Genomic DNA, 26,171 nt, shown 5'->3' with positions numbered 1-26,171 from the left:
CAATTTCGCTACAGGCTACAACACCTGCTGCTCTAGCTAATTGTCCACCCTTTCCAAGTGTGATTTCTATGTTATGTATGGCCGTGCCTAGTTAAGGTTGGGGGAGGAAGGAGTAGCCATAGCCACCAAGGAGGGATAAAACCAGGGGTAGGAGTGTGAAGGGGTTATAGGGAGTTCCGGAGGAGCAGGCCGCTGGAAGCGGAAAGGGTGAGTTTAGGTCATCTTAGGTGAAAGGGGGGATCTTTTTTAATTTTTATTATTCTCAAAGGAGAAGAGTAGACATCCATAAAGTATAAACTAGTAATAACTAACATAACACATGTAGATATAGTAGACAACTAGACAATTAGACTCCATCCTAGAGACCTAGACTCTTAGTACTGAAATGTTGAAGCATGTTTTCCTCTGATTGAATCACAAAGGCTGACCATGTTATAGTATGACGAAAGTAATACTCAAAGTCTGCAACAACAGCTTTATAAACATCATTAGCAACATATTGGAGATACCTAATCCTTGGGTAGATATTTCTGAAGCTAAATGAACTGGATCGAGATCCACAACTCCTGGTTGGTGTATGGCAGACTGGAACCTGCACCGGCATGTATGGCTGGGGGGTTGGAACCTCGAAGATGCAATCCACAAAACCTGACCCAATGGGAGTGTGATTGACCCTCATACTCAGAGGTAGAGGGAAAGAGCTGGCATATGGGTATCCAAACTGGCCAAACTGATTATAATGACCATAGTTTGAATCGGTGGTCATTGTGCCATATATGGCTAACAGTGCATGCATCTGCTCCCCATGAATACCACTCTCCATACTTGAGCCGCCTAGAGTGTCAATCAAGCTCCTAATAGAGATGTCCATTGACTCCATGCTATCCTACTCTCCACCAATTATGAATCGGTGACTTGAGCCTCTTTTGGAGGGTGTGGGGGAACGTGCACTATGGTCTATGTCCTGTGTGGCATGAGTGATATGAGTCTCCTGTGAACCGCACCGGTTCTGGTTCCAATTCAATGTAGTGGTACCTCTTGCGCATCCCCCCATCACCACCATCATTACCATCCCCACCACCGCCACCGCCACCACCACCACCACCACCACCGTTAGCATGGTGTCCACTACTACCACCAGCAGGTCTTGCACCATCATCATCATCATCATCATCATTGGACCGTGACAAAAAAGTTTCTGGCTCCACATCAACCCTGGTAGCTTGGGACTCGAAAGGCCTGGGTACTTGTGAAAGCACACGACTCTCTTGAGACATATACTCATCCACGGAATCCTCATCATCTGAGTCTTCTTGGAAAACGTGGGCAAGTTCAATTGGTTCACTGTTACCCTCCATGCCTTGACATATGTGCTGCATCTTCATTCTTATATTGTAATGCACAAACACCAACTGTTGTAGCTTTTCATGATCTAGTTGGTTCCGCCTCTTGGTGTGGATCAATGAGGATGTACTCCAATTGTGCTCACATCCAGATGTAGAACAATTTTGGGAAAGCACCTTGATTGCTATTTTTCTCAAGTTAGGTGCATCTTTTCCATAGAGGACCCACCATTCACCAGGGGCAGTACTTTGTCTTCCAGCCATTGTTGCTGCACGACTGAAACTCCCAATAGCATCCCTGAATTCCTTTTATACATATTTCAAACATGAATACAAGTTAGTACACAATAAGGAATTCATTAAGACTTAGGAAACTATACATATTTCAAACATGAACCCACCTCAGTGTTGCATGCTGCCGTAGACCAGGTTTAGGGACCAACTTTGCCACCGCAAGTTCCACTGCTTCTAGCAATACATTATCTATTCCTAGATTGTACTTGTAGTATACTTGCGGATCCATGTAGCCGACCCCATTTAATTGGGATAAGGCTAAGCTTTGTTGTTATTGTAGATTGTACTTGTAGTGAAACTTAGGATTGAGATAAACACGTTGCAAATTCCATAAATAACTTGTCATTGAATGTAAAGTTACTTTAACTTACATTATAGTTAAGTTTAAAAACTCACCAGCTTTATGCAGTGGATGCATCAAATGTTTCTTCTATCTCTCCTCAATAATTTTGATGAAAGATTTTGCACCCGTAGGAATGGATGCTCTCACCTTCTCCTTCATCTTCTCCATTGCAGCATGCACATATGGCAGGGTAGGCTGCCTCTTTGAGTCTACCATCCTTAAGACAGTTTACCACTGGGCCAAATATAAGGACATTCTTCACATCCTACTAGAATTATTCACTAGAGATGGTGGCTTGTGCTGCCTTACCACCTGGCTATCCCATTCCCTCCATCCAAACCACTCCTCATTGGCAAACATGGATCTCAAACCATTCATCTTATCCTGAAAGGTCTTCAATGTAATGTAGTTGGTTGCAAATTATGTAATGCTTGGCCTTATCAAATCCTCACCGCATTTATCCCTCAACAAAGATATAACATATCCATGATTGGGATGCTATTATAGAAAAACCATTTTGACATTGCATCCCCCAATTGTTGTTTCTATGTACCCCATACTTGCTTGATGGTTTTCGTCTTGTATCCTGCTATCTATATATCAGAGTATATTGCATCAGAATCATGATGTTGTCTTGGGGGTGTGGCAGCCCTCACACTCTTAAGTTTTCCTGAGAGGCACATCCACATATATTTGCTTCTTCTTCTTCCTTTCCTCTGTGGGAAGCACATCTGATGCAGCTGCTTTAGAACCAAAGCCACTTGCTCTTCTCTTCATCTCTACCTGCTTAACCTTTTCCACTTGATGAGAGATCCTGCTATTTGCCTTAACTTGTTGCAATTCTCTCCACTTTGCCCTTGTCGTACCTTCTTCTAGCCTGTAATCACTGTTAGATTCATCAGAGTCAACATCCATTGTTGTGTCTCTCTAAGACTGCCTCATCAAATTCTTGATCTAACTTTTTTTTCTCTGCCCTCTTTAACCTTCCACCTTGTAGGCTTTGCTGCACATTTCTGTGCACTTCATAGGAAATTTGGGGGCATTTGGCAACATCCTTGTACCCTCAGCCAAATGTTGCTTCAACCTAGTGGCACCTCCAGAATTAATAATTTTCTTATAATACATACACTTTGAAATTTTTTTTTGTCATCTGAGTCATCTGGCATTGGATCTCCATGTAACCATGCAATATCTCCACCTCTATTTCCAGCATTAGACATTGTGCCTCCAACTTAAACCCTATTACATAAAATAATGCATGAATTAGTAACTATTCAACATCGTATATTAAAGAATGCATGCATTAAGAGCTATTCAATATCATATAACTATTACATATTAATTCCCTACTTCCTATAAATTTTTCTTAATTTTAAATCATTAAATTATAATATCATAGTTAATTATAAATTATAGTAGAGTGAATCAAAGAACGCCATTTTCATTTCAAAATACACTAACAATACTTAACACTACATTTAAGGTAATTTCCTAGTTTCCCCCTCCTGCTGCCTTTGCCCCCATGGCACTGAGGACATTTCCCACCTCTTCTTCTCCTACCCCCTTTCTTCCTCCATCTGGAAAATGGTTTTCTCTAGATGTTGGCCCTCTAAAAGACCTAGCGTACCCATTGACAGAGAATGGATTTGGATTGACATGACCTTTTCGGGACCCTCCATCTGTGACTCCATTGGGAAACTTGCCTTTTCTACAACCATAAACCACATATGGATGGAACGAAACATCTGTAGATGGTCTTCCAATTCCCACTTCTTGGACAAGATTTGGAAAGCCATCTACTTTGATGTTACCTCCAAAATCCAATCCCTTCACCCTTGGCCTGTCTCTAGATCTCCTAGGAACAAACATATCATTGCCTCTTGGAGCCTAAAGATTGATACCATCCCTCATTCTTGATGTTCCCACCCTTTCTTCTTTGTCCTTTGTGGTTTGGATCTAGATTGGTTTGTATCCCCCTAGTTAGCTAATCCGGCTGTGGATTTAGCTTGGTTGAATCTTTGCTTTTGATTGGCTTTGCCTCTCCCCCTATTTTCCTCCCTTGTATATTCTTTTCTCTTGGTAATGAATTTATTTATTCATCCATTTTTTTTTTTTTTAATATAAAACAGAATTTTTCCTTTTTTTTTTTTAATTTTCTGTAATTATTTAATATATAGTATATATTTAAAAAATATATATTAATTAATTTATTAATTGAAACAAAATGACACTGTGAGGCCGTAGATCAGCCTTTGGTGAACAACATATAAAAAAATTGAGTAACAAGCATAATGTACAAATCATATTTTTTCAAAATTTTTTTTTTTGGCAAGAAAAACATTTATTTAGATAGAAAAAGAAAAAAATTAATTTAAAGACAGAAATATATGTTTCTTTCGTAAATCTATAGATCACACTTAGATGCATCACATATAAAACCAACAAGTTTTGATGTTTCTATGAAAAAATGGGTTTGAGAAGAAATTTTTATCTAAAATGGTTCTTGAGAAGAAAAGCCACCACAAATGCTAAGATCAGTGCTTCAATGATTGTAAGAATGAAGATCTTCAAGAAGAAGCACCAAAATCTCAGCTTAATGGTGTTTTTTTTTCTTCCAAAAAAGTAGAGAGTGGCGAAACCAGCGAGACTCCAGTGAGATTCAGCGAGATTTTCTGCTTTGGGGTCGAAACTCTTGCTTTTATGTCACATGGTTGGACCAAGTTGGACCGAAAACATCTCGCTGAGTCAAGTGGCAGGATCTCTAGTGCTTGTCGTTTTTGAGCCTTTCCTGTGCTCTCGTCTCGCTGATTGGAAGAAAAAAAAAGAGATCTCAGTGAGATCTTGAACCATGCTTTTGTCTCTCCTCATTAACTATGCTGTTGCACTATGCATTATTGGCGTATCATGTGAGATTCTAATGTAAGCAGGCAACATGTAGATCCTTCTCTGTTAAATATTTGATTGTTTGTTCTGTTTGGTCAATGATTTATTGGCAGGTCACGGTTCGCAGGGGCGCCCTGTCTCTCCCGGTTCTGGTAGAGTTTCAACCCTGAAAGAGAGTTCGGAAACTTCTGCTGGTAAGTATGCATATGCCTATGAAGATTGGCTGCCTCCCTGTTCTCCTTGATACAATGTTTTGAAGTATTGGATTTTAGCCATAATATTAAGGGGTGTTTCTTGCTGTTTTATATTTCAGACCATGAGCCAGTTGATGTCAATGCAGAGGGGGAAACTGCAAATACTTGGACGGGTGATAAGTCCTTATTTGTTGGAGATGGGGCCCCACCTAGCATAGAGAAGTGGCAGAGGGAACCTCAATCATTTCCTAATACTACTATGCCACATCAGCATCTTGACCCTTGGCATGGTACACCTGTACGACACTCTTCTGAGGGAGTCTGGTATAGAGGACCTCCAGGTGGTCCACCATATGGAACTCCTGGTCCTCCTGGTAGCTATCCCCTTGAACCATTTAATTATTATCATCCACAAGTTGCACCTAGACATTTAGCCAATTCACAGCCGGTTCCACGACCTGGAGCTGGCCCAAGCAATTATCATGCAAAAAATGGAGACTCATACCGGCCCCAAATTCCTGAATCTTACATGCGTCCTATGATGCCTATGAGGCCTGGTGTTTACCCCGGAACGGTGCCTTACGAGGGCTATTATGGTCCCCCACTCATGGCTATGTGCAATCCCAGTGATCGAGATGCTCCTGTCTTGGGAATGGCAGCTGGTCCTTGTGTTTATAACAGATTCCCAAACCAGAACCTCCATCAGGACTCAGGTAATTTCCATGCCAGGCCTGGTGGATATGGTTCTGCCCACAATGCTATGATGAATGAACAGGTGGAACGTTCTCATTCTCATGGTACCCAACGGGGTCCGTACAAGGTTCTTTTGAAGCAACAGGGTGGTTGGGAAGAAAAGGATGGAGAAGAGAAGAGGGGGCATGCCATACCAACCAATGCACCACTTGGAGGAGGGCAGCAACCAAGAGCTTCTGTGGAGAATGATTGGGTAACAGATTACAGAAAGGACGAAGCTTTGGATTTGCTGAAAACAGTTTCTGGTGAAGAAGCTTCTTCACGACCCAGAGATAAGGAGGAAGTTTCTTCTGTTCCTGTTGGCATGAATGTTCCTGGAATTATGAGCAATACCAAGGCAGTTAATGACAGTTTGGTAAAGAAAGAAGAATCTGCACCTATTTCAAGAGGTCCACAACAATTCCCTGCTACAAAAATAAATCCCTCTCTGATAGACAAAATAGAGGGCTTAAATACTAAAGCTCGGATTTCTGAAGGCCGGTATGATGGCGGCTCTATTTCTAGTAGAGATGAGAAAATGAAAAGGTCAAGGGTTGTGAGTGGTAATGATGACCATTCCATAAATGGAGCTGTTTCTGGTTCTGCCTCTGCTGAAAAACCTTGTACCGGAAAGCCAATTTCATCATCTCAAGAATGTGGTACTTTCATGAGAGATAGGACCCTTGAACAGAAAACTTCCAGTAGTACAGCTGTTGCCTTTGTAGTCGGTGAATCTCAAGTTTCAGCTGGCAATGTATTGAATGCTCCTGAAGTTGGAGAAAAGAATCATGGTCAGATTCACAGGAGGGTGCATGTTGTTGAAAGTAGGCTGGACAACCAAGGTAAGGGAAGGTTTACTACTCAGGAGGGTGGGGAATGGAAAAGCAAAACTGTTGTCACGAAATCTTCGACTGTTATTCCTGGTGCAAATACTGATGAGATCTCTGATGTTAATGTGCAAGTCCTCGGTGCTCATCAAGAAGCTCCTGAAAAGTCTGACTCAAACATTCGTGGAAGGACGGGGGGAGAATATGAAACATCCTCTTTCGATCCAAACAATTATAATGAACAGGTAAATTTGTAAATGGGGAATGATTTCAGCAGTCAATTTGCAAAATATGTTGGACTTTTATTGTTCGACATTTGATGACCAAGGGAATGTTGATCAATATAAGGTTGCTTATAGATGTTCATTCTTTTTAAGTTTGTCCAGGAGATCATTTCCCTACTTTTTTATGTGTTTGCTAGATTTAATAATTTTACTGTCACTTGGCCCCATCCCCTTTCAGCGTGCTAAGATGAAAGAGATAGCAACCCAACGTGTAAAGCAGCTTCAGAAGGAAGAGGAAGAGGAAGAACAGACAAGAGAGCAGAAAGCCAAGGCACTTGCAAAATTGGAAGAGTTGAACACGGGGGGAGAATATGAAACATCCTCTTTCGATCCAGACAATTATAATGAACAGGTAAATTTGTAAATGGGGAATGATTTCAGCAGTCAATTTGTGAAATATGTTGGACTTTTATTGTTCGACATTTGATGACCAAGGGAATGTTGATCAATATAAGGTTGCTGATAGATGTTCATTCTTTTTAAGTTTGTCCAGGAGATCATTTCCCTACTTTTTTATGTGTTTGCTAGATTTAATAATTTTACTGTCACTTGGCCCCATCCCCTTTCAGCGTGCTAAGATGAAAGAGATAGCAACCCAACGTGTAAAGCAGCTTCAGAAGGAAGAGGAAGAACGGACAAGAGAGCAGAAAGCCAAGGCACTTGCAAAATTGGAAGAGTTGAACAGGCGGACACAAGCAGAGAGTTCAACACAGAAGTTAGATTACTCTGTGCCACTGAGTTGCTCTACCCAGCATAAGCTAGAAGGATCCTTGTCTCATGTAGATACATCCAGTTCCAGAGAAGCACCAGGATCCTCACTTGGTGGGAATTCCAATGCAGTTTCTCAGGACAGTGATAGGCTTATTAGGGAGTCAAGCAACTTCTCCAAGAATGTACCTTTGGAGGTTTCAGAATGTGCACCCCAGAGCTCCATTGAGTTACAGAACTTGTCTGTGCCATTGCAACAGGATGTTAATGGTTTGGATGCTGTTAATCCTAAACCTGTTCTACCCTCACAAGTTCAGGAGAACATTTCTAGCAGGCAGAAACAAATGGACCATGGGAAAAAGTTGAATATTCCTTCAGACAAAAATTTAAATGAAAGGCCAACTCCCACTGGAAGCACTGGGGCCTCAAGAAGTACTTTTAATGTGGTTCCAGATGTAAGTGCCTCAAATGATGATTCTGGCACACCTAACGATAGTACTGTTGATGATCCCTTGCCATCACGGAAGAGAAAAACAAACAGGAATGGGAAGAGCAAGCGCAAGCTGGAGGAATCTTTACCTGGTGCTCTACCCTTGTCGATGCCCACTGAAAAAAATCCTGTAAAGGTTCATGTTGACACTGCTAAAGCAAAGGCCTCTGAAGCTGTGTTAGAAGTATCCTCAGTTCATGTCATGACTTCAAGGGAGTCTGCGGAGGTTCAAGATTCTCAGTGTGTTCCATATGCAGACCAAGGTTGGTCCTTGTCAGCTGAAGAAGCCCACGGTAGAGCAAACAACCAATGGAGGCCTCAATCTCGCCGGATGCCAAGAAGCCAACAAGCTCCTAAATCAGCAGATAAATTTCATGGTGGTGAGGCTGTTGTCTGGGCTCCTGTCCGGTCACAGAACAAGAATGAGGCTTCAGAAGCAGCCAGCCACAGCAGAACTTCTGAGGCTAATGGTTCCTTTACAAAGACTGGGCAGGGTATGCAGAGCAATATTATAAAAGGCAAGAGGGCTGAAATGGAGAGATATGTCCCAAAGCCTGCGGCTAAAGAAATGTTGCAGCAGTGTAGTACTGAACGAGCATTGTCTCCCATAATTAATCAATCCGTCCCTGACGAGGCACCACAGAGAGTAGAACCTGGTTCTCAGAGTACTGGAGGTGGATGTCCTGATGGCTTGGCTACTGGGAAGTCAGGGACTGTCATTGAGCATAAGAATGGGGGGAGCAAGCATAATAAGCATGGTAAAGCTCATGGATCGTGGCGCCAATGTGGTTTTACTGAACCACCTCCGCTGCAAGGCTTGCAGGAAGGATCATCTCTCTCTTCAGGTACTGGCAAGAATGCTTATAAACCCATTGAGAAACACCAACCCCAGGAGTCTGAGGCATCCTCACCAAAAGGGCCAGGAAAATATTCTGACAACTGGACTTCTAATAATTCCGTCTCAACTGATCCAGCTTCAACTGATGTGAAGGATCACAGTGTAATGGGGAGAGGGAAACGACATCCACTTAAGGGGCAGAAAGGCGCAGGGCACAATCGCAATGTTGTTGATCACAAAGATTTACATGGTGGGGGCACTGATAAGATTGATACTCAAACTTCTTCCCTTGAGGCGAGCCAGCCAGAGGGAAGAGTTGTGCTGAGAGAAAGCCTTGCTGGAGAACACTCAATGTCCCAGTGGCAACCAAAATCTCAGCCGCATTTTGTTCATAACCGGCAAGGCAACAGGGGCAACGGCAGTCAAAAGGTTGCAGTTCATGTTAGTAGGACTTCTGGAAAAGAGTGTACTCAGCATGCTGATGGCTGTGCATCACAAAACGACAAGGATCATGGAGCTTTCCCAGACGAGCCTCAGCCTTATCAGTTAGAGTCTTCAAAGACCGTCTGTGAAAGATCCACCATACGCAGTCGTGAGGCTAAGAAAGAAAGGAAGGGTGTAGTTTCATTCAAACAGTGTGGACCAAACCAAGATCCTGTTAACCAGCGAGAAGTAAGTCCTGCAAATGTGGATACCCAAAATGACCAACAGTTTTCTTCTGGATCACACAGGCATGGGAACCACAATGGTCGTTTCAGCAGGGCGCAGGAATCTCCTCCTGCTCCTCGCAACCCATCAGGGCAAGATAGCAGCAAGCCACATCGTGTGACTAAAAATGGTGACAGGAGGCATAATTTGCATTATGAGTACCAACCAGTTGGGTCACACAACTATAAACAGGACGACCTCTCTGGAAGGGCAGCCGATGGTTCACGTGTCATGGGTTCAAGATACCGTGAGAGGGGTCAGAATCACTCAAGGCATGGGGCAAACTTTTCTGCCCAGAGCAGCGGCTCTGTTCGAGTTGCTGCTGGTTATGGTAATGGAGAGTGAATAACATTTCATGTTTTCTTGTTTAAAGCCATTTCCTCCTTCAGCTAGGTAGGTTAGTTGCTTGATCATGAAAGCCGCGCAGGTATATCCATTGCTACATGATCAGTTGGGAGTATGTTAATTGTAAGTTTTTGACTCTTCCATTCTAGTGTACATGTCTGTTGAGCATGATTCAGGGTCAGGAGTAAATTGGTGAGGCATAGGTGAAAGCTGGTGAGGGTAGCCGATGTGGTTGGATCTTTTATTTTTAAGATGTATTTCATTTTGAACTTCTTTAATCGTGATGTTCAGTTTACTATGAAAAAACTCTGGCTCTCAAAGGTGCGTCTGGAGCCGTATTGATGAATCAGTGGGATCAGAAGAGGGGGAAAAAAGGGTTGGGGTGGTGGGGTTCGTTACCCTTTTTCTGGGAGACACCCATGGTGACTGGTTGCTTTCATTTTAACAGTTGTTCAAAAAAGGGGAAAGGGTTCTCTGAACATGAGCGTAGGTAACACCTCCTCATATGGTAATCATATTTTTGAAAAGAAATCTTTTTTTTTTTTTTTTTTTTTAAATAGGAAAGAGGTTGTCTTTTGTGCCTCTCTCTCATCTTCACATGAAATTATCTTGCTGCCCTGCAATGTAAGATATCATTTTGCTGCACCTAATTGGTGCACTTCCTCTCAGCTTTCCAATCGGCGATGTTTGCACCCTCTCTATCTCTTTCCTCCTGACATGAAATGACCTTGTTTGCTACTTTATGTATGAAACTATTTTACTGCTTTTCATTTAAGCTTTCCTCTATACTGCTTACTTAGAGAACCGTTAACCTTTGTTAATTAAAGTGATTGTCTTGATGATACATCTATAGATGTATTTAGAATATGTAATATATTTTGATTGCCCTCATCTTATTCCTATAATTAATTAAATTAGGAGTAAAAAATGGATTTTAAATGGTTTGAAAATATTATTACTATTATATCATTTTCAAGAGTAGTCATTGGTTTATATGTTTTTTGAGTATACATGTGCATTGATAGGATTTTTTTTTACACTCATTAAAAGAGATAAAATGTAAACTTACAAATTATTTAGCAGCTAAAGAGGTGTCAAGAAGATAATCCTTTCAAAAAATTCCGCTGCTCAACTCATGTTCTGAGTGCATGGTTGGGAAATTTTTTGGGTCTTCTTTTTATTTTTAAAATCTATAAACATTTTTTTCTTGCTGCTTTTTATTCGTTTCTTGTAGGCAAAGAAGTTATTTTCATGTCGAGGAAAGGGACAGATACCCAGAGATGCGAGCACACCTTGGAGATTTGTTGTTAGTGGAGCAATCTGCTGATTCAGGGGCCTGCGATCCGTGAGGATCGGATTCTGAACACTGGAAGGTCTTAGCCTGAGAAGTGGAGCAATTATTATAAAAGTGAAAAGATCAATACAGTTGGGGCAAATGCCATGGCTATTGTCTTACAAGTGTATCCTTGAGAAGAATGACCTAGTCATCCCTTTTGTTCAGAACAAGACTTAGTTTTAGACAAAAAACAATTTTATATAGAAGTAGGTGTAATAAAATTTCCCAACCTATCTCATTTTCTCTCCTCTATTTCAAAAATTAGCGATTTATATTTCTTACCCTCTATTCGATTTGTAGTTAATGAGATAATTTACATTTAGACTCATAGACTGCGTTTGTTATGCATTATTAAAATGCATTCTAAGTTGATAATTTACTTCAAAATACCATACTAAATGCAGCTTCATTTGCATTCTAGGTTGATAATTTACCTCAAAATACCATACTAAATGCAGCTTCATTTCATAACCCATGTAGACTAACAAACCAATAATTGAAGAGGATCTATTTCCAAGAATAAATACCATTGTGTTTTAGTGTGTTCATCGTACAGGAGACAAGTGCTATAGAGGGAATATTAGTTAATAAAACTACTAGGAGTCAACCTTATCCCAACTAATATTAATGGAACTAATTTTCACATCCTTCTTGATTATTGACTATTGGGTAGTCATCCCAACTGAAAGTCTAAAGATCAACTCTTGTCACATGTCTTTCTCCACTCTTTTCTATCAACCCCTCCCCTCTAGTGTAGTGAATAAAATCCTCTACAGTTCCTTATAAAATATATATATATATATATATATATCCTAACTACTAGTAGTTAATGGAACTAATTTCAACTTCCATCTGGTCCATGGGACCCTATCTTGATTATTTAGTCATTTTTCATAATCACTTTAGCACCGTTTCACATTTACAAGTGTAGAGAGCAAATTTTAACCTTCCAATTTTCCAATGAAACCAGTCTTCATAGAAACCTTTCCAATTTTCCAATGAAACCGATCTTCGTAGAAATCCGTCCGTGGATTGCCCAGAGACGAATTAGAGATTGTGTGGATAGACACACAGTCTCAGATTCAATTCTCCATCTGTACATCTGACCCAGACACCTTAGTTAAAAAAAAACAAACAAACAAACAAGAACCCAGTCTTCATAGAAAAATTATGAAAGGTAGAATTTTGGGTGAAAGGATAGAAAAAGTGGAGAAACCAAAACTTTTTCCTAACACAGCGTTGACCGACATCTCGCTCTCATTCTTGAATAATAAAATAGACTCAAATAGACTCTTATGTGCGATACCATTTTATTACATCTCATTGGTACTTTCCCCTTATGCCATTTGCATGACACTTGAACACTCTCCGACTATTCAATCAATCCCAAAGAAAAGGATCAAATTTTTACCAAAAATTCTCATTTTATGGTAATTCTTTTTTTACCAAAAGTTAATCCAGCGGTTTAAGGGATTGGATCCTTACAAATATATGACAGGTGGGCTCCCAGTTCAGGCATTAAGGACCTGTTTGAGATCAGAATCTATTACAAAAAACAGATACCAAACACAACCTTAAGAAAGATAAATGAACATGATTTGAACAAAATAGAATCTATTTCAAGAATAGATACCAAACACAACCTTAAAAAAGAGCGGTGGTTTTTAATTCTAACACTATTGTATGTAAGATTGGCCGGTGATGTCGATGTCTCGATCCCCGGAGGAAGGAGGGGGCTTGTGCTTGGGTTCGATGTTGGGCCCAACTGGCCCATCTGCGCCTTGGGTGTCGCTGGCTGGTGGCTTCACCGGTTGCTTCGGTTGTCCAACCTCCGTTCCGTACATTCCACCACCGTAGGCACCTTCTGTCACTGGTTCCATTTGGGAGATATGAAGCGGTTGCTGCCGTTGCTGGTGGTGGTGATGGGCATCCTCTCTCGGCTTCTCCGGTTGCTTTTCCATCGTATTTCTCTTTCTTTCTTTCTTAGCTCTTTACCTTCTATCACCCTTGCCAACCCTCATTTTTGTACCAAATCTCCCCACTTGAAATCGATTGACAAGTGTCCAATTTTACACGTGCCCAGAAAATATATTAAACACGTGTTCGGCTTGCCATGCATCATGCACGCTACTGCCACACGTTTCCTCCCTCAACGATTTATGAGTGACAGGGTAATTTCGTAATTAGACGGGGTTCCATTCCCAATGGCTATGTGCTCTTATAAATTTGGCTGATGAAGTGCTTTACAGATTATGAATTTTTGTTCAATCATATACAAATAATCTCTCTCCAGATATTCTCTGATCGGGTAGTGAATTTTTTGTCAAACATTTATTTCGTTTAGGGACAAATACTATGAATCCAATATATTGATATATAACATCTATTGTTGGTCTGCTAAAATTTATAATGTGTAACCATTACAATAAGGACATCTTAGGTTAGGGAAATAATTGTAAGCTACTAACAACACAATAACACATGCAAGATTTTCATATGATCCAATTCAATATATGTACATACATGCACTCATACTAGTGCCCTGTGATCAATATCATAGAGAGCACATACAGTAATGACCATGAATGTAATGCCCAGCTACACTCTTAGCTATGAACAAGTTTAGGGTACAAACAGTTGTACAATAACAGGCACATAATAAGTCATGCAATAATCCACTAAAAATAAGACCTTTTTTCTTGCCAACGACAATTATCTAGGTCTTCAATCTGACTAGTCTTGTTGGCCTATACTGACCTCACAACCGCATGTATCGGATCGAAAACAGTGAAAAATATGAAAAAAAATTCGCTGCTACCCAAGTTGCAGTCTAATAGTTGCAACCTCTTGGTAACAACCAAAGAAATGGAATCTCAAGTGTAGGTTTAAAAATACCCACCAATGATGTATTTTTTTACATATACCCTGGAGATTCCATTCCCCTGGCTGGTACCAAGGGTTGCAGGTACTTGGCTGCAACCCAAGCAGTAGCCAAGTTTAGTTTGAAAAATACTAAACACCACCGGTCAATGGGTCCAAAGAGGTATAAGAAGTTGAATTCAAAACCACACTTCCTAAGATGAAGATCCCTTACCAGCTCATTGGTTCCGTTCTTGTAATTTCATTCCTTTTAGCATGTAAGAGGTTTTTTTTTTTTTTTCGAAGGTCTTTTTTTTTCTGTTATATATTATCTAAGAAGAAAGAGAGAGAATTGAAATAAAAAATAAAAAAATATAAAGACTTCTTACATGTTATAAGAGAAATGAAATTACAAAATGGAATCAATACAATTACCTTCTGTTTTTGTTTCGATCACTTCTTTTCTTCATTCATATAAAGCTTCAGAATATTTGAAAAAATAAGGATAAGGGAAAGCTTACAATTCCGTTAAGCACTTAATTACAGGTGTTAGTATGCCTTACATACACGTAGATGTAGATTTACTGAACTCCATTTTCATTGCCGTTTTTGACAGAGTAAGGGAAGAAGCTGTAACATATTTTCAGCAATGAAACCGCAATGAAGGAAATAGTGTAACAGATAAACTAGTGCCAAGATGCTATCGTCATTGATTCATTCTTTTAGTAAAGAGTTTTTTCTCACCGATGACTGAATGATGAGATGATCCAAATGTGACCTTTGTCACTCTCACCTATTTCCCCCATATTGTACGCTGTCTATGGACCACAATGATTGGGAAAAGAAAACTCCATTCTTTTTATTGATAAAGGAAAGTGTTAACCATATTTTTCCTTTTATCATTGTAGGTCTTTATATCATTACCTATGGATCCATGTAGTCGACCCCATTTAATTAGGATAAGGCTAAGTTTTATTGTTATTGCTGCATTATAGGTCTTCAAATTGTACTAAAATAACATAAAAAAATATTTTATTTATTTATTTGGTGAAAAAAAAATCCTTATTCACAATATTAATTTTTTCACAAGTGGAAAACTCCTCTTCCATTGACCTTAAATTAATGTTTTAAAAATCGAGATTGGATTGGATGAATTAGCTGATTTAAAATGGAATCAATGGACGTTGATCTGGAATGGTGGATCTGTACTGGATTTCTAAGGTTAAGGCTCATTTGGGGCAATTACTAGGCGCTTCGATTTTCAAATCAGAGTCTATCAAGATAAGTTTGGATCCCGATACCCATAGGTTTTATTGGATTCAATCCGAATCAAATCAAATCAGCTTGATCCAATCGATTCTAAGCAATATTGGGGTGAAAATGGGATCGCCCTTGAAACCGGTTCAATACAAAGTAAATGATTAAGGATCATGGATTTAGGGGATGGGATACCGATCCGAATTGAATAGGATTGGCAAGTATCGGTTGATTTTGTCCTTGATCGTTTTAAAAAGTATATATAAATATTTTTTACTGTTTTATTTCTGAAACAATATAGATAATTAATTCAGATCAGTCAATGATTGGATTTTAACCAATACGACTAATATGAAACTGATACTTAAAACCATGTGAAGGATCGATCGATTCATATTCAACCTGCGGCAATTAGTAAGATCGATTGGAATCCGGATTGGTGTGTAAGTAGAGTGTGATCTAATTTTAATCCATAATTAGATGTGCAATGTACCATGCCATCTCTGAGTTTGACACGTTTACACTGAATGAAGTCTTTATTTTATTTAAAATATAAAAAACCCGGGATCTTTAAAAAGTCGGTAGCAATGGGCCCAACGGTACCGGTCTTCTACGGTTGCTGTAAAATTCCATTCCAGAATTTTCAAAACCCCACTCCGAAATTTCAGAGCTCTCGAGTCTTTAGTCAGTAGTCATAATCCTCTGGAAACACATGTGGAAATTTTTTTAGGTGATGAGGCGGTGATTTAGCTCAAAAGTCAGCAAAATTACGCTGGATTAGTCTCAGAAATTCCTTGAAGATCTTATTCTAGTGGGTCGATCCTCCATGGTTGACAAACCCGTCGTCTTCTTCACAATATATGATTCTCGAATCAACTTCGGATTCATGATGAGCTGCAGAGAGAAACGGAGATCCTGAACAGAAAAAACCCGTCGTTCTTCTTCTTCTTCACTGGTTTTTGCTGGTTTCCGAAGAATTGTTCATTATTTTCACCCTTTGGGATCTTAAAAAAAAAAAAAACCAAACCTTTTGGGATCTATAGGAGGAAAAATGCTTCATTCCTTACTTGATTTGAGCAACAGAAGTTACAGTACCGTACTCGAATGCAGAGAAGAGCTCCGAAATTTGAGTTTTTTCTTGTAATCATTGAAACCCTTTTCCATTTTGTTTTTTTTTTTTTACACAGATTCTCGGTGTTTCAAAACATGGGTGTTTCAGAAATCAGAGGGGTTGCTTTTGTTTTCTTCCTTGTATCAATCTTGTTGGGGTTTTCATTGGCTGACCCCAGGACGAATGTCGCTGGTTTCTACTGTAACACAACTTATGCCGCTTCAGGTGCTGTTCTTGCCGATTACTTTATTCCTGCAATGGATAATCTAAGTTCACTTGTTACTCAAAATGGGTTTGGGACTACCATTTATGGAGATGGCCCAAATACCGTTTTTGCACTTGCCCAGTGCTATGAAGATCTAAGTTCAATTGATTGCAGACTTTGCTTCTCAGAAATTCGATCCATTCTCCCTAAATGTTACCCTAGGACAGGAGGAAGGATTTTTCTGGACGGGTGTTTTGGTCGTTATGAGAATTATTCATTCTTCAATGAAGCCGTAGATTTGGAGGACTCAAAAGTATGTGCTTACAGTAAGATCAGTTCCCTGCCTGATTCATTTAGACAAATTGTCATAGAGGTTGTGGGGAATGTGAGCACAGAAGCTATTAAGAGTCAGAATTTTGCGGTTGGATCGGTTTCAAACTCTAATTTATCAGTATATGCTCTTGCCCAATGTTGGGAGAACTTGGATAGCCAGAAATGCAAGACTTGCCTCCAAGCTGCTGCTTCTTCTGTCATTTCATGTTCTCCAGCTGTTGAAGGCCGGTCTCTTAATGCTGGTTGTTATCTGAGGTATTCAACTCAGATGTTTTGGAACCCAATTTCGACCACTTCAGATTCATCAGGTATACTTGGAGCCTTGACTTTCTGAAAGTTTAATCTACATAAGCTAGATATATCCATAAAAGACAAGATCATGATCTTCGTTTTTGTTGTATCAAATCTATTATTTATAATTTATGTTACCTTACTGGAATTGGTTTGAATTGTTTCTATTTGGTTCCAAATGACAATTGAAAGATAAAATAAGGGATGACTGTTGGAGGAAAGAACGGCCAATTGTAATCTATCTGCATCTTTTACATATACTGAACTTTCGAACAATTCTAGCTTTATTCAGAAATAGAAGAGAGATACAAAATACTGAAGAAGCAACACAAGAATATGATGCTAAAGGGGTTATTTTCTGTCAAAACTGAAACATTTTTCTTCAAGGATGTGATTCTTATTAGTCCGATTGTTGGTGAAAATGAATTACATTATCTAGAAGTAGATTAGAATCACATAAATCTAAAAAGGAGTTGTGTCCCATTTCTCCTTTTTTTCGCTTACATCTATATTTAGCTCTTCTAAAGGGGAAAAAAAAAATCTATGTTTAGCTCAAACCATAGTTTTGTTTGTTCTAAGTTTAATGAAGCTTGTTTGCAGGGAATCATAGGACCTTATTGATTATCATTGGTTCCACTATTGGATGTTTGCTACTCTTAAGTGGGATTGGGATTTGGAAAGCCAAGACATACTTGCGCAAGTCAGGTTCCAAGTCTCTTGGAGGTAAGCAGCGCAGAAATAGATTGATCAGAACTAAGGAACCAATCTTTTTACATGGAAGGAATTTTGATCTATTGAATTCTTTGCAGATGTTTATGGATCAGGACTCTCTGCTGCCATTTCTCAGTCCAAGCTGAATTTCAGATACCAAGAATTGAGAAAGGCTACAAAGAGTTTTGACCCTTCCAACAAGCTTGGGCAGGGGAGCTATGGAACTGTTTACAAGGTAGAACAGACTATGAAAAAATTTAATCTGTCTTCAGGTTTTATAAATCCCTTATTTTCCTGAGTTTTAATATGTTGTAGGGTGTTCTTCCTGATGGAAGAGAAGTTGCTGTAAAGAGGTTGTTTCTAAATACAAGACACTGGGTTGATCAGTTTTTAAATGAAGTGGATCTGATCAACCGCCTCCGCCACAAAAATCTAGTGAAATTGCTCGGTTGCAGTGCGGATGGCCCCGAAAGCCTGCTCGTTTATGAGTACTACTTCAACAAGAGCCTGGATCAGTTTATATTTGGTATGTTTAGCAAATCAATCTTTTCTTGTACTTTGGATAATTTTCTGGATGTTACTTGCATTCATGGAGGTATTTCATCATACCCCTGATGTGTTCACAAAGTGAATGAAAGAAAGCTTTCACAAAGAATTAAAGAATACAAAGCACATGGATAAGTGAAACCCGTGGAACATAAGCATGTTCATATATATAAATAAGAGATCAGTTACTGTTGATTTTTTATGATTTAGATTTTATCTACACTGGTTCTTTCTTAATCTGGTTCCAATGGCACAGACCGTAATCGAGCAAAAGTTTTGGACTGGGAGAAGAGATTGGATATCATTCAAGGAGTGGCAGAAGGCCTCTGTTATCTCCATGAGGAGTCTGAAATCCGAATCATCCATAGAGATATCAAAGCAAGTAATATTCTCCTTGATGATAAATTGAAGCCCAAGATAACAGATTTTGGCCTTGCGAGATCTTTTGCAGAGGATCAAACCCATCTTAGCACCGGAGTAGCAGGAACTCTGTAAGATATCAACATCTTGGTCAATCAGTCTTCTTTACTTTGAGTTTGAATGCACTGTTTTTCGAAAACGTACATGTGTGCTCCTGAACTTGAATCAAATCGTCTTCAGATTTCAAATTTCACAAACAAAATCCTAATCTAATTTGGTGTATAGTGTTCAATTCTTCAGTTTACTTTTGTGGTCATTTTAAATTGAAAGAAGAAAGTGATTGCAGGGGATATATGGCTCCTGAATATGTTGTACATGGCCACCTGACTGAGAAGGCCGACGTATACAGCTTTGGAGTTTTGATTCTCGAAATAGTGACTGGACAAAGGTGCAGCAGTGGGGTGGGATCACAGGCAGGGAAATCATTCTTAGCAAGGGTATGTAATTATTTCATTGCTATATTACTTAACTTCATTATGGGATTTTTCTTTTTGTGAGTAATTTTGGAAGTTGCATAACCTAAGCTAATTCTCTTTATGGTAAAAGGATCACCCAAGTTTTCCGGTCCTAGGCTGCATCTTCATATGGAGCCTGGCCAGGCCAGAAAGCATCATTAATCTACTTTGTTTTTGGGGGTAGGGGGGAAGATAATATGATCGGTACAAGACATATTAGATGCTTCTTTGAAAATTGGAATTTTGGACATGAATATTAAATGAAAATTGTGTGTTGCTTGTCTCTTTATTTTTTTAATTAAAATGATGCCTATATATGTCATCCTAGAGTTATACACTATACAGATTTAATGGCTTACTCATATGACTGTTAATGTTTTCCCTTTTCCTTTTTGAAATTTTCTTCAAGGAAATTCACCATCGAGTATGACCAACAGCAATGTGAATGAATTTTAGAAATCAAATATGCAATGGAGTACTCATAAAATCCGGTTCATATTAAACTATGCAATCCTATGAAAAAGCCCCTCCTCGCCAGTTACTGAACCCAAGCTTGCATATGTTTTGCGCTTAAATTCTCTCTATTATGTCCTTTGTTTTCAGATATGGAGCCATTACAAGGATAACACACTTGACAAAATAATAGATAGAATTTTCTCTGAGGACGGATTAAAAGATGAGATCCTGCATGTGGTGCGTGTGGGACTATTGTGCACACAAGCCACACCAGGTTATCGTCCAACAATGGTGAAGTTGGTGGAATTACTAAGAAGCAGTAAGGATCAATGGGACCTTTCCCCTACCAGCCCACCATTTTTGGATGTTTCAGCAACGGAAAACAATGAAGAAGGTGAAGGCTCCCATTTGTTATCCATGGCTTCTGCTCCAAGCCTTTCTGGATCATCAGATCCTCGGGTGCATGGAAGATGAGATTAATTGTTGCAAATAGCACCAAAAATGAAAGGTGAAACTCAATAGTCCCTTTTCCAGGCTCATATTCCCTTATTTTCTGCATTATTTATGTGACATATATGCGATTTGATACCCTTGAATCTGTTTGAAATGTAGAATGGTTGGTGTACAGCGTCCCTCTTTACGGTTACATGGAGAAACTTTGAGATCAGCAGAGAGATTATTCTTCCTAGTTATTAACGAGGCCAAAGAAGTGGACATTTGAGAGCTGAACCAATTCCCACCCAAAATATGAGGCCAACTAAAGAGGTGTTACAAAAGTTTCCCAGTGCCTACAGATGGGAGAGAAAAAAAATAATTTGCCTCAAGCCTTCATTTTAGTTACTACTTTGTAGTCACTTCTGTTCAAACACTGATTGTTTTGCTAGTCAATTTCATCAAACTGAAATTTGCCTTATTTCACTGGATTGGCTGCTTCCACCTATTCAATCTGGTTTTATTCAGATCGAATCCCCGAGCTAACCTGAAATGAGGGGATACCTCCTCTGTTTTACCGTTTGAACGTGCCTGTCTAGGCATGGATTCTGGTGCAATCAAGGCCATCATGGACTGTGCTTGCCTCTGAACAGGCCTATCATGGTTTGACTATCTAATTCACTAGTCCATGACACTGGTTTGCTCTCTGATGTTTCAGGCTGAGTATCATTGAATTCGGGAATTTTGATTATGTTGGACTTCTAGTTCTGTTCTTGTCTAGTTTGTAACTCACATTTATGGTAAGGAATTGAGTACTTGATGCCATAATGTAGGGTGGCATTTGCAGTGAAGCAATAGAGGCTTACAACCAGAGTAAGACTTAAAAGAGGTCATGGCTCTGCTTTTATTAAAGATTCTCTCTTAAGATGGTCATGCCTGTCTTAACCAGCCAAGTGATTTGATGCAGCTTATACTACACTAGTACTGAGAAATTGCCTCATTCAGAACTTTATTATAGTATGTCTCTCATGATAAGGTTGAAAGATCTGCCAGATTGGTGGATGGGGTGGAAATGAGATACCCCAGCTTAATGCTGGCCCATGCAGCCATGCTTGGTAGTGGGTCTATTTTGTGCCATATGGCGATTGTGTACAGGTACGCCTTTTTAGGGTTCAACAAGTGGCAAAAAGGAGTTTTGAGTATTTTTTTTTTAGGGGAAAAGAGCCCTCACTTGTCATGCAGCCCCTATGCCAGCGTGGGAGCCAATAAGGGGGCATGCATTAGGTGTCTATTGGGATGGGTTTTTGGGTTTCATACAGGTGGGGGTTTCATTTTACCGCCCTCTGTGTCTTGGATCACAGCCGTGAGATAAGGGGGTTCATTTCTCCAATTTTTTATTAACTAGAAAAATACTACTCCAGGAGATATGCACACAGAAAACTCTGATTCACACATAATTACAATTTTATCCCTATACATGTAATGGATTCAGAACCGATGTAAAATATATATAAGTTCAATAAAGTGTTTGCGAGCTGTAGAATACAAGACAAAACCCAAATACCATGGGTCTATGCTTTGTTTGTCCAATGGTTCGAATGTCCAAACAACCCTCCACTAACCCAAAGGCCCCAAACCCAAAATTTATGGTGGGCCCAATCAAGGAGGAATCTCCGGTTGATAGGTCAGGTGGTAAGTTGTATAGTGCTGAAATTTGGTGGATACACGACCCTACAATCACCTATTGGCATGTTAAGTTTTAACCTAAAAGTTTGCCACATGGTATAATGAAGCATTTAAAAATTGATGATTATCAATAGCGTGATTGATGAAGAGATTCATGACATACATGGAAATGTTAGTCAACACATGGGAGGGTAAATGATTAAATTTGCATATAAATTTTGACATATGGTGATTCATGTCATTTCCTAAAGCTCTGATGAACAAGTCCATCCGTTTCACGTGGCACAAAGGAGAGATCATGCCCAGCCCTTAAATTTTTTTGGGACTGGAGACCAAATCCATTTGAATGTACACTTTGATCTGATATATAATTTTCGTTAAAAGGTGAGCGATGATAATTAATAAAAAGAAATAAAATACAATAATAATGTCTATCTCAGATGAAAAAAATACAGGAACAAAACTAGGATGAATTAACCACATTGACATTGCCATCAATAATTAGTCTTACTAAGAAAATCTTACTAAAATTTAACAACATGCAATGGTTGCAACTTCTTGTCATGAAAGTGGTGATCTAAGAAATTTTAACATTTTTTTAACTACCCCATTGTTTTGTTATCAGAAGTTATTTAATGCAGGGGTAAAATAGGTTTTAAAAAAATTAAAAGTTAATTAGTTCAGTATTTAATACAGTATTAATATGAAATAAATAAATTTACCCCCAATGAAAAAAAAAAAATTGTTATCTTAAAGGATGAAAAGGTAAAATTAAAACTTTTTAGTTCAACTATTATGATAAATTTTCAACTTACTACCATATGAGAAGCACCATAGTTTCTTCTTTTATTATTATTATTATTATTGTTATTTTGGATATCCTATGAACAAGTTGACCAAGTTGACCAATTACGAAGGATCTCCACTCTACATTAAACAAGTAAATTCAGTGGCCACGTGGCCCATGCAATAGAGAACAAGTCAGAAAGAGTAGCTTACCAAAAGCTAGCTGCTAGAAAGGTTTTGAACACAAAGATATCCAACTAAAGCCAACATATTTATCCTTATTTAATAAATCAATCAATGATATGGCCTGATTATTTCAAGAACACACTAGCATAATTAAGTCAAAATTCTCATTAACTAATTGATGATTAGTAGGGTCACGTATGAGAAGGAGATGTACACAATAGTACTGCTGTGAAACACTGGAGGCACTATTTGCTCGGAAATGAGACACTTTACGAATAGGCCACTCTGATCACAAGCCCCTTCAGTATTTACAGATGCAGTCCAAGCTTCATGAGGCACGTCATATGAAGTGAGTTTCAGTTCTTGCAACAGTTTGAGTTGGTGATCAAGTACGAGAAAAGAAGGGCCAATGACAGTTGCAGATTTTCTGTCCAGACCCCCAGTAGTTGCCACAACTGCTGTTTCTACCACTTTATTGAATTTCGGGGACTTTACGGGGGATTACTTGGAGCCCTACAAGAGATTTATAAACTGTAACCAAATGTTGATTGGATAGACCAATTAATATCAAACCAGGTCCAGTCAATAGACAACCGGATCTATGTAATATCAGCTAGACTTGGCAAGATTTATGAAAACCAGTTGAACTTCCCAAAGTACTCTCAAAGATTATCTGTTCTATGATCCCATTAGCCACTCACTGACCATCCAACGGTTGAACCATGGAATTGGATCGGTTGAATCAATTGATATTGATTCGAATTGATCAAGACTAATCTCGGTTATTTTTGGTTGATCCCTTTTCAAAATCTAGGGTTATGACAGATTCTGATTTTGGCTGATTCCTAACTGATTCTAATAGACTGTGGTCCAATCTAGAGTGGAATCTGACAAGATCGATCTGGTCCAACTTTGAAATCTTTATCAAAAAAAAGTTTTATATGTAAACATTTAACCTATCAAAATATGCCAACTGGCAAATAACTAAAGGAAAAGACCATCACCTCAATCATATAAGCTTGCCTAATAGTGCCACGACATGTGTATAGGGATTCTCACCAGAACTTGTAAGGGAGGAATAACATAATCAGGCAGTTAAGAAATTATTCCTTGGGTAGCAACTGAAGGAAAACTATCTGGAGCATGGAATGCATACTACCATTCTCCCTATCAATATAAATGAGGAAACTAATATGAGGTATTGGATAACTCAAACCCTTCTTCCCTCTCTTGATCCTAGAACTTACATCCGTTACTCCACACTAATCTAGATATCACGAAGTCCCTCGGAACACAACTCTGCTCCTCTCTTCTATTTATTCTTGCATTTCTTCTTTCTGGTCTCAAGTCGAGGAAGATGGACGTAAACGAACTGCAATACTCTCTTTCACCATGGGCATCTAACTATCAGATTGCAAAAGAATAGGGTAACTTTGACTTCTTCAATACATAGGGGGTGGGAGTGTAATGCTAAACCAAGAGTCAGGTCATTGCATCCATGTAGAATAGGGATTTGGTGCTGATATTGGTCACCGCCAATTTCAATACCATTATCAATACAAATCGGTAATATTGGGCCATACCACTACGGATCTGCTTGAATAAGAAATTCTTCCTTATCTATGAAGGAAAAATTTTCCTCGTCAACTTAATTTACAAAAACTATAAAAGGCTCAAACTATAATAATAAAGGTACATTTGCGTATACTATGACCTTCTTCAAATCTCATAGTAGATGAAATCTTGTGCATTGAGTATGTCCTTTTTTTTACAACAAAGAAGAAGTCAACAATTATTTTGATTTTTTTTTTAATTTTTAATTTTTATATCTCTACCACAAGTTCACAATATTTATTGTATAAATACAAAATTCCTCAATTATGAACCTTCTCCTTTGGCCTTTTGTTTTTCTTTATTGCCATTTCTCTTCTAGTGTTGTTATATTACAAATTTCAGAAACGTCAAGATCTCTTACTAAATTTTAGATTAGGTGGTATTTTGTCCATGCCTACAGGGTTGGTAACCTCCTATTACTTCTAGCACAAGATACACATCTCTTCTTACAAAAAAAAAAAGATACACATATCTCTTCAATAAATTAAATATACAAAATAGAATTTTTTTATGGAAAAAGATTGATCTCATATATCATTTCAGAGTAAAGAATTTAGAGGGTAGGGAGCAGGGACAAAGAGAATGTCAATTAAGTAATTACATAGTGGCAAACACCTTGACCAGAAAAGCCAAATCACAGACGTGTGACCATTTGGCAAACTTCCATTCCATGGTTAGTTGATATTTGTAACGATGATGTTGAACTTACATAACTCACATCAGCAATAAATTTCTGTTTACCCAAAAAAAAAAATTACGTATATGGAGAAAGAGATAGAGAGTTTCCCCACGACTTATCTATTACACGGGATAAGTGTGGTTGCGTGTAACTAGAGTTTATCCTTGAGTCTAAATAGTAAAATCAGGTGAGAGAGAGAGAGACAACTGATATGTTACAAGGGTTAGGTGTGGTTATGTGTAACCGAAGTTTATCCTTGGATCAGATAGATTTGAAGAATTCCTCAAAAAGAGAGAGAGAGGCAAAGAAAAACTCAAAGCAGGACCTTGGTAACATTGGTCCAGGCATCCATGAGAGAGAGAGAGAGAAAGAAAGAGAGACACGCAAAGCAAATCTCAAAGCAGGACATTTGTAACATTAGTCCAGGCATCCATGAGTGTTTGTTTATGAGAGAGAGAGAGAGAGAGAGAGACGCAAAATCAAACTCAAAGCAGGCCTTGGGAAAATTGGTCCAGGAATTTTTTAAGTACTTTATCATCATGGGATTTTGAAAGGGACATTCCTTGGTATTCTATCTTCAATGGTTGCCTCAGCTTAAAGCCTGATAAACCAAGGAAACTTTAAAGTTACAAAAGCCACAAGTGATAGCTAGGAAAAACCAATTACAGAATAAAAAAGAACTCATTAATGAAGTGAACCACTTTGTCTTCACTTGTTTGGTTTTCTTCATAAGCAGGAATCTTCCATATGAACACAACTATTTCAAACTCATCCTATACTTCCCACCTTCTTCCTCCCCCCTCCCCCCTCCCCCCTCCC

At 38.9% G+C, this 26,171-nt stretch overlaps 3 protein-coding genes across 6 annotated transcripts in view; 2 read left to right on the top strand and 1 right to left on the bottom strand.

Moving 5' to 3' along the window:
* The window catches only part of LOC122079787 (protein MODIFIER OF SNC1 1-like), a 50,026-nt gene extending 39,691 nt beyond the window's left edge, over positions 1-10,335 (top strand). Inside the window, exons 7-11 of one of the 3 annotated variants that reach the window (XM_042646502.1) lie at positions 4,977-5,057; positions 5,177-6,631; positions 6,752-6,861; positions 7,079-7,252; positions 7,470-10,335. In XM_042646502.1, the coding sequence (XP_042502436.1) occupies positions 4,977-5,057; positions 5,177-6,631; positions 6,752-6,861; positions 7,079-7,252; positions 7,470-9,989 (4,340 nt within the window). In that variant the 3' untranslated portion in view covers positions 9,990-10,335. Of the gene's footprint in view, positions 1-4,976; positions 5,058-5,176; positions 6,862-7,078; positions 7,253-7,469 lie in introns of all 3 variants that reach the window. The other 2 variants (XM_042646501.1, XM_042646503.1) reach the window with 2 other exon arrangements.
* Positions 10,336-12,729: 2,394 nt separating this feature from the next.
* LOC122077881 lies at positions 12,730-13,316 on the bottom strand. Its single transcript, XM_042643780.1, has one exon. The coding sequence runs from the start codon at positions 13,284-13,286 to the stop codon at positions 13,002-13,004; it is 285 nt and encodes a 94-aa protein (XP_042499714.1). The 5' UTR covers positions 13,287-13,316; the 3' UTR covers positions 12,730-13,001.
* Positions 13,317-16,091: 2,775 nt separating this feature from the next.
* Positions 16,092-21,256, top strand: LOC122078849 (cysteine-rich receptor-like protein kinase 2). Of its 2 annotated transcripts, XM_042645013.1 has the most exons (9): positions 16,094-17,398; positions 17,982-18,104; positions 18,191-18,327; positions 18,408-18,618; positions 18,895-19,129; positions 19,345-19,495; positions 20,117-20,151; positions 20,448-20,477; positions 20,582-21,256. In XM_042645013.1, the coding sequence occupies exons 1-9, from the start codon at positions 16,546-16,548 to the stop codon at positions 20,688-20,690; spliced, it is 1,884 nt and encodes a 627-aa protein (XP_042500947.1). In that variant the 5' UTR covers positions 16,094-16,545; the 3' UTR covers positions 20,691-21,256. The 2 variants fall into 2 exon arrangements, with proteins under 2 accessions (XP_042500946.1, XP_042500947.1); XM_042645012.1 differs by having other exon boundaries at positions 16,092-17,398; positions 20,117-20,477; positions 20,582-20,700.
* Positions 21,257-26,171: the final 4,915 nt, after the last annotated feature.

This window comes from Macadamia integrifolia, chromosome 5 (genome assembly GCF_013358625.1).
Source record: "Macadamia integrifolia cultivar HAES 741 chromosome 5, SCU_Mint_v3, whole genome shotgun sequence".
NCBI lineage: Eukaryota > Viridiplantae > Streptophyta > Magnoliopsida > Proteales > Proteaceae > Macadamia > Macadamia integrifolia.
The sequence above is the reverse complement of the archived record's forward strand: the minus strand, read 5'-3'. Positions and strand labels throughout refer to the sequence as shown.

Excerpts from the sequence above, each read along its gene's own strand:
- LOC122077881 (XM_042643780.1), bottom strand. The coding sequence starts at position 13,286 with ATGGAAAAGCAACCGGAGAAGCCGAGAGAGGATGCCCATCACCACCAC.
- LOC122078849 (XM_042645012.1), top strand. The coding sequence starts at position 16,546 with ATGCAGAGAAGAGCTCCGAAATTTGAGTTTTTTCTTGTAATCATTGAA. Across the intron at positions 17,399-17,981 it reads GACCACTTCAGATTCATCAG|GGAATCATAGGACCTTATTG; the intron begins GTATACTTGGAG and ends GCTTGTTTGCAG. Across the intron at positions 19,496-20,116 it reads GGAAATCATTCTTAGCAAGG|ATATGGAGCCATTACAAGGA; the intron begins GTATGTAATTAT and ends CTTTGTTTTCAG.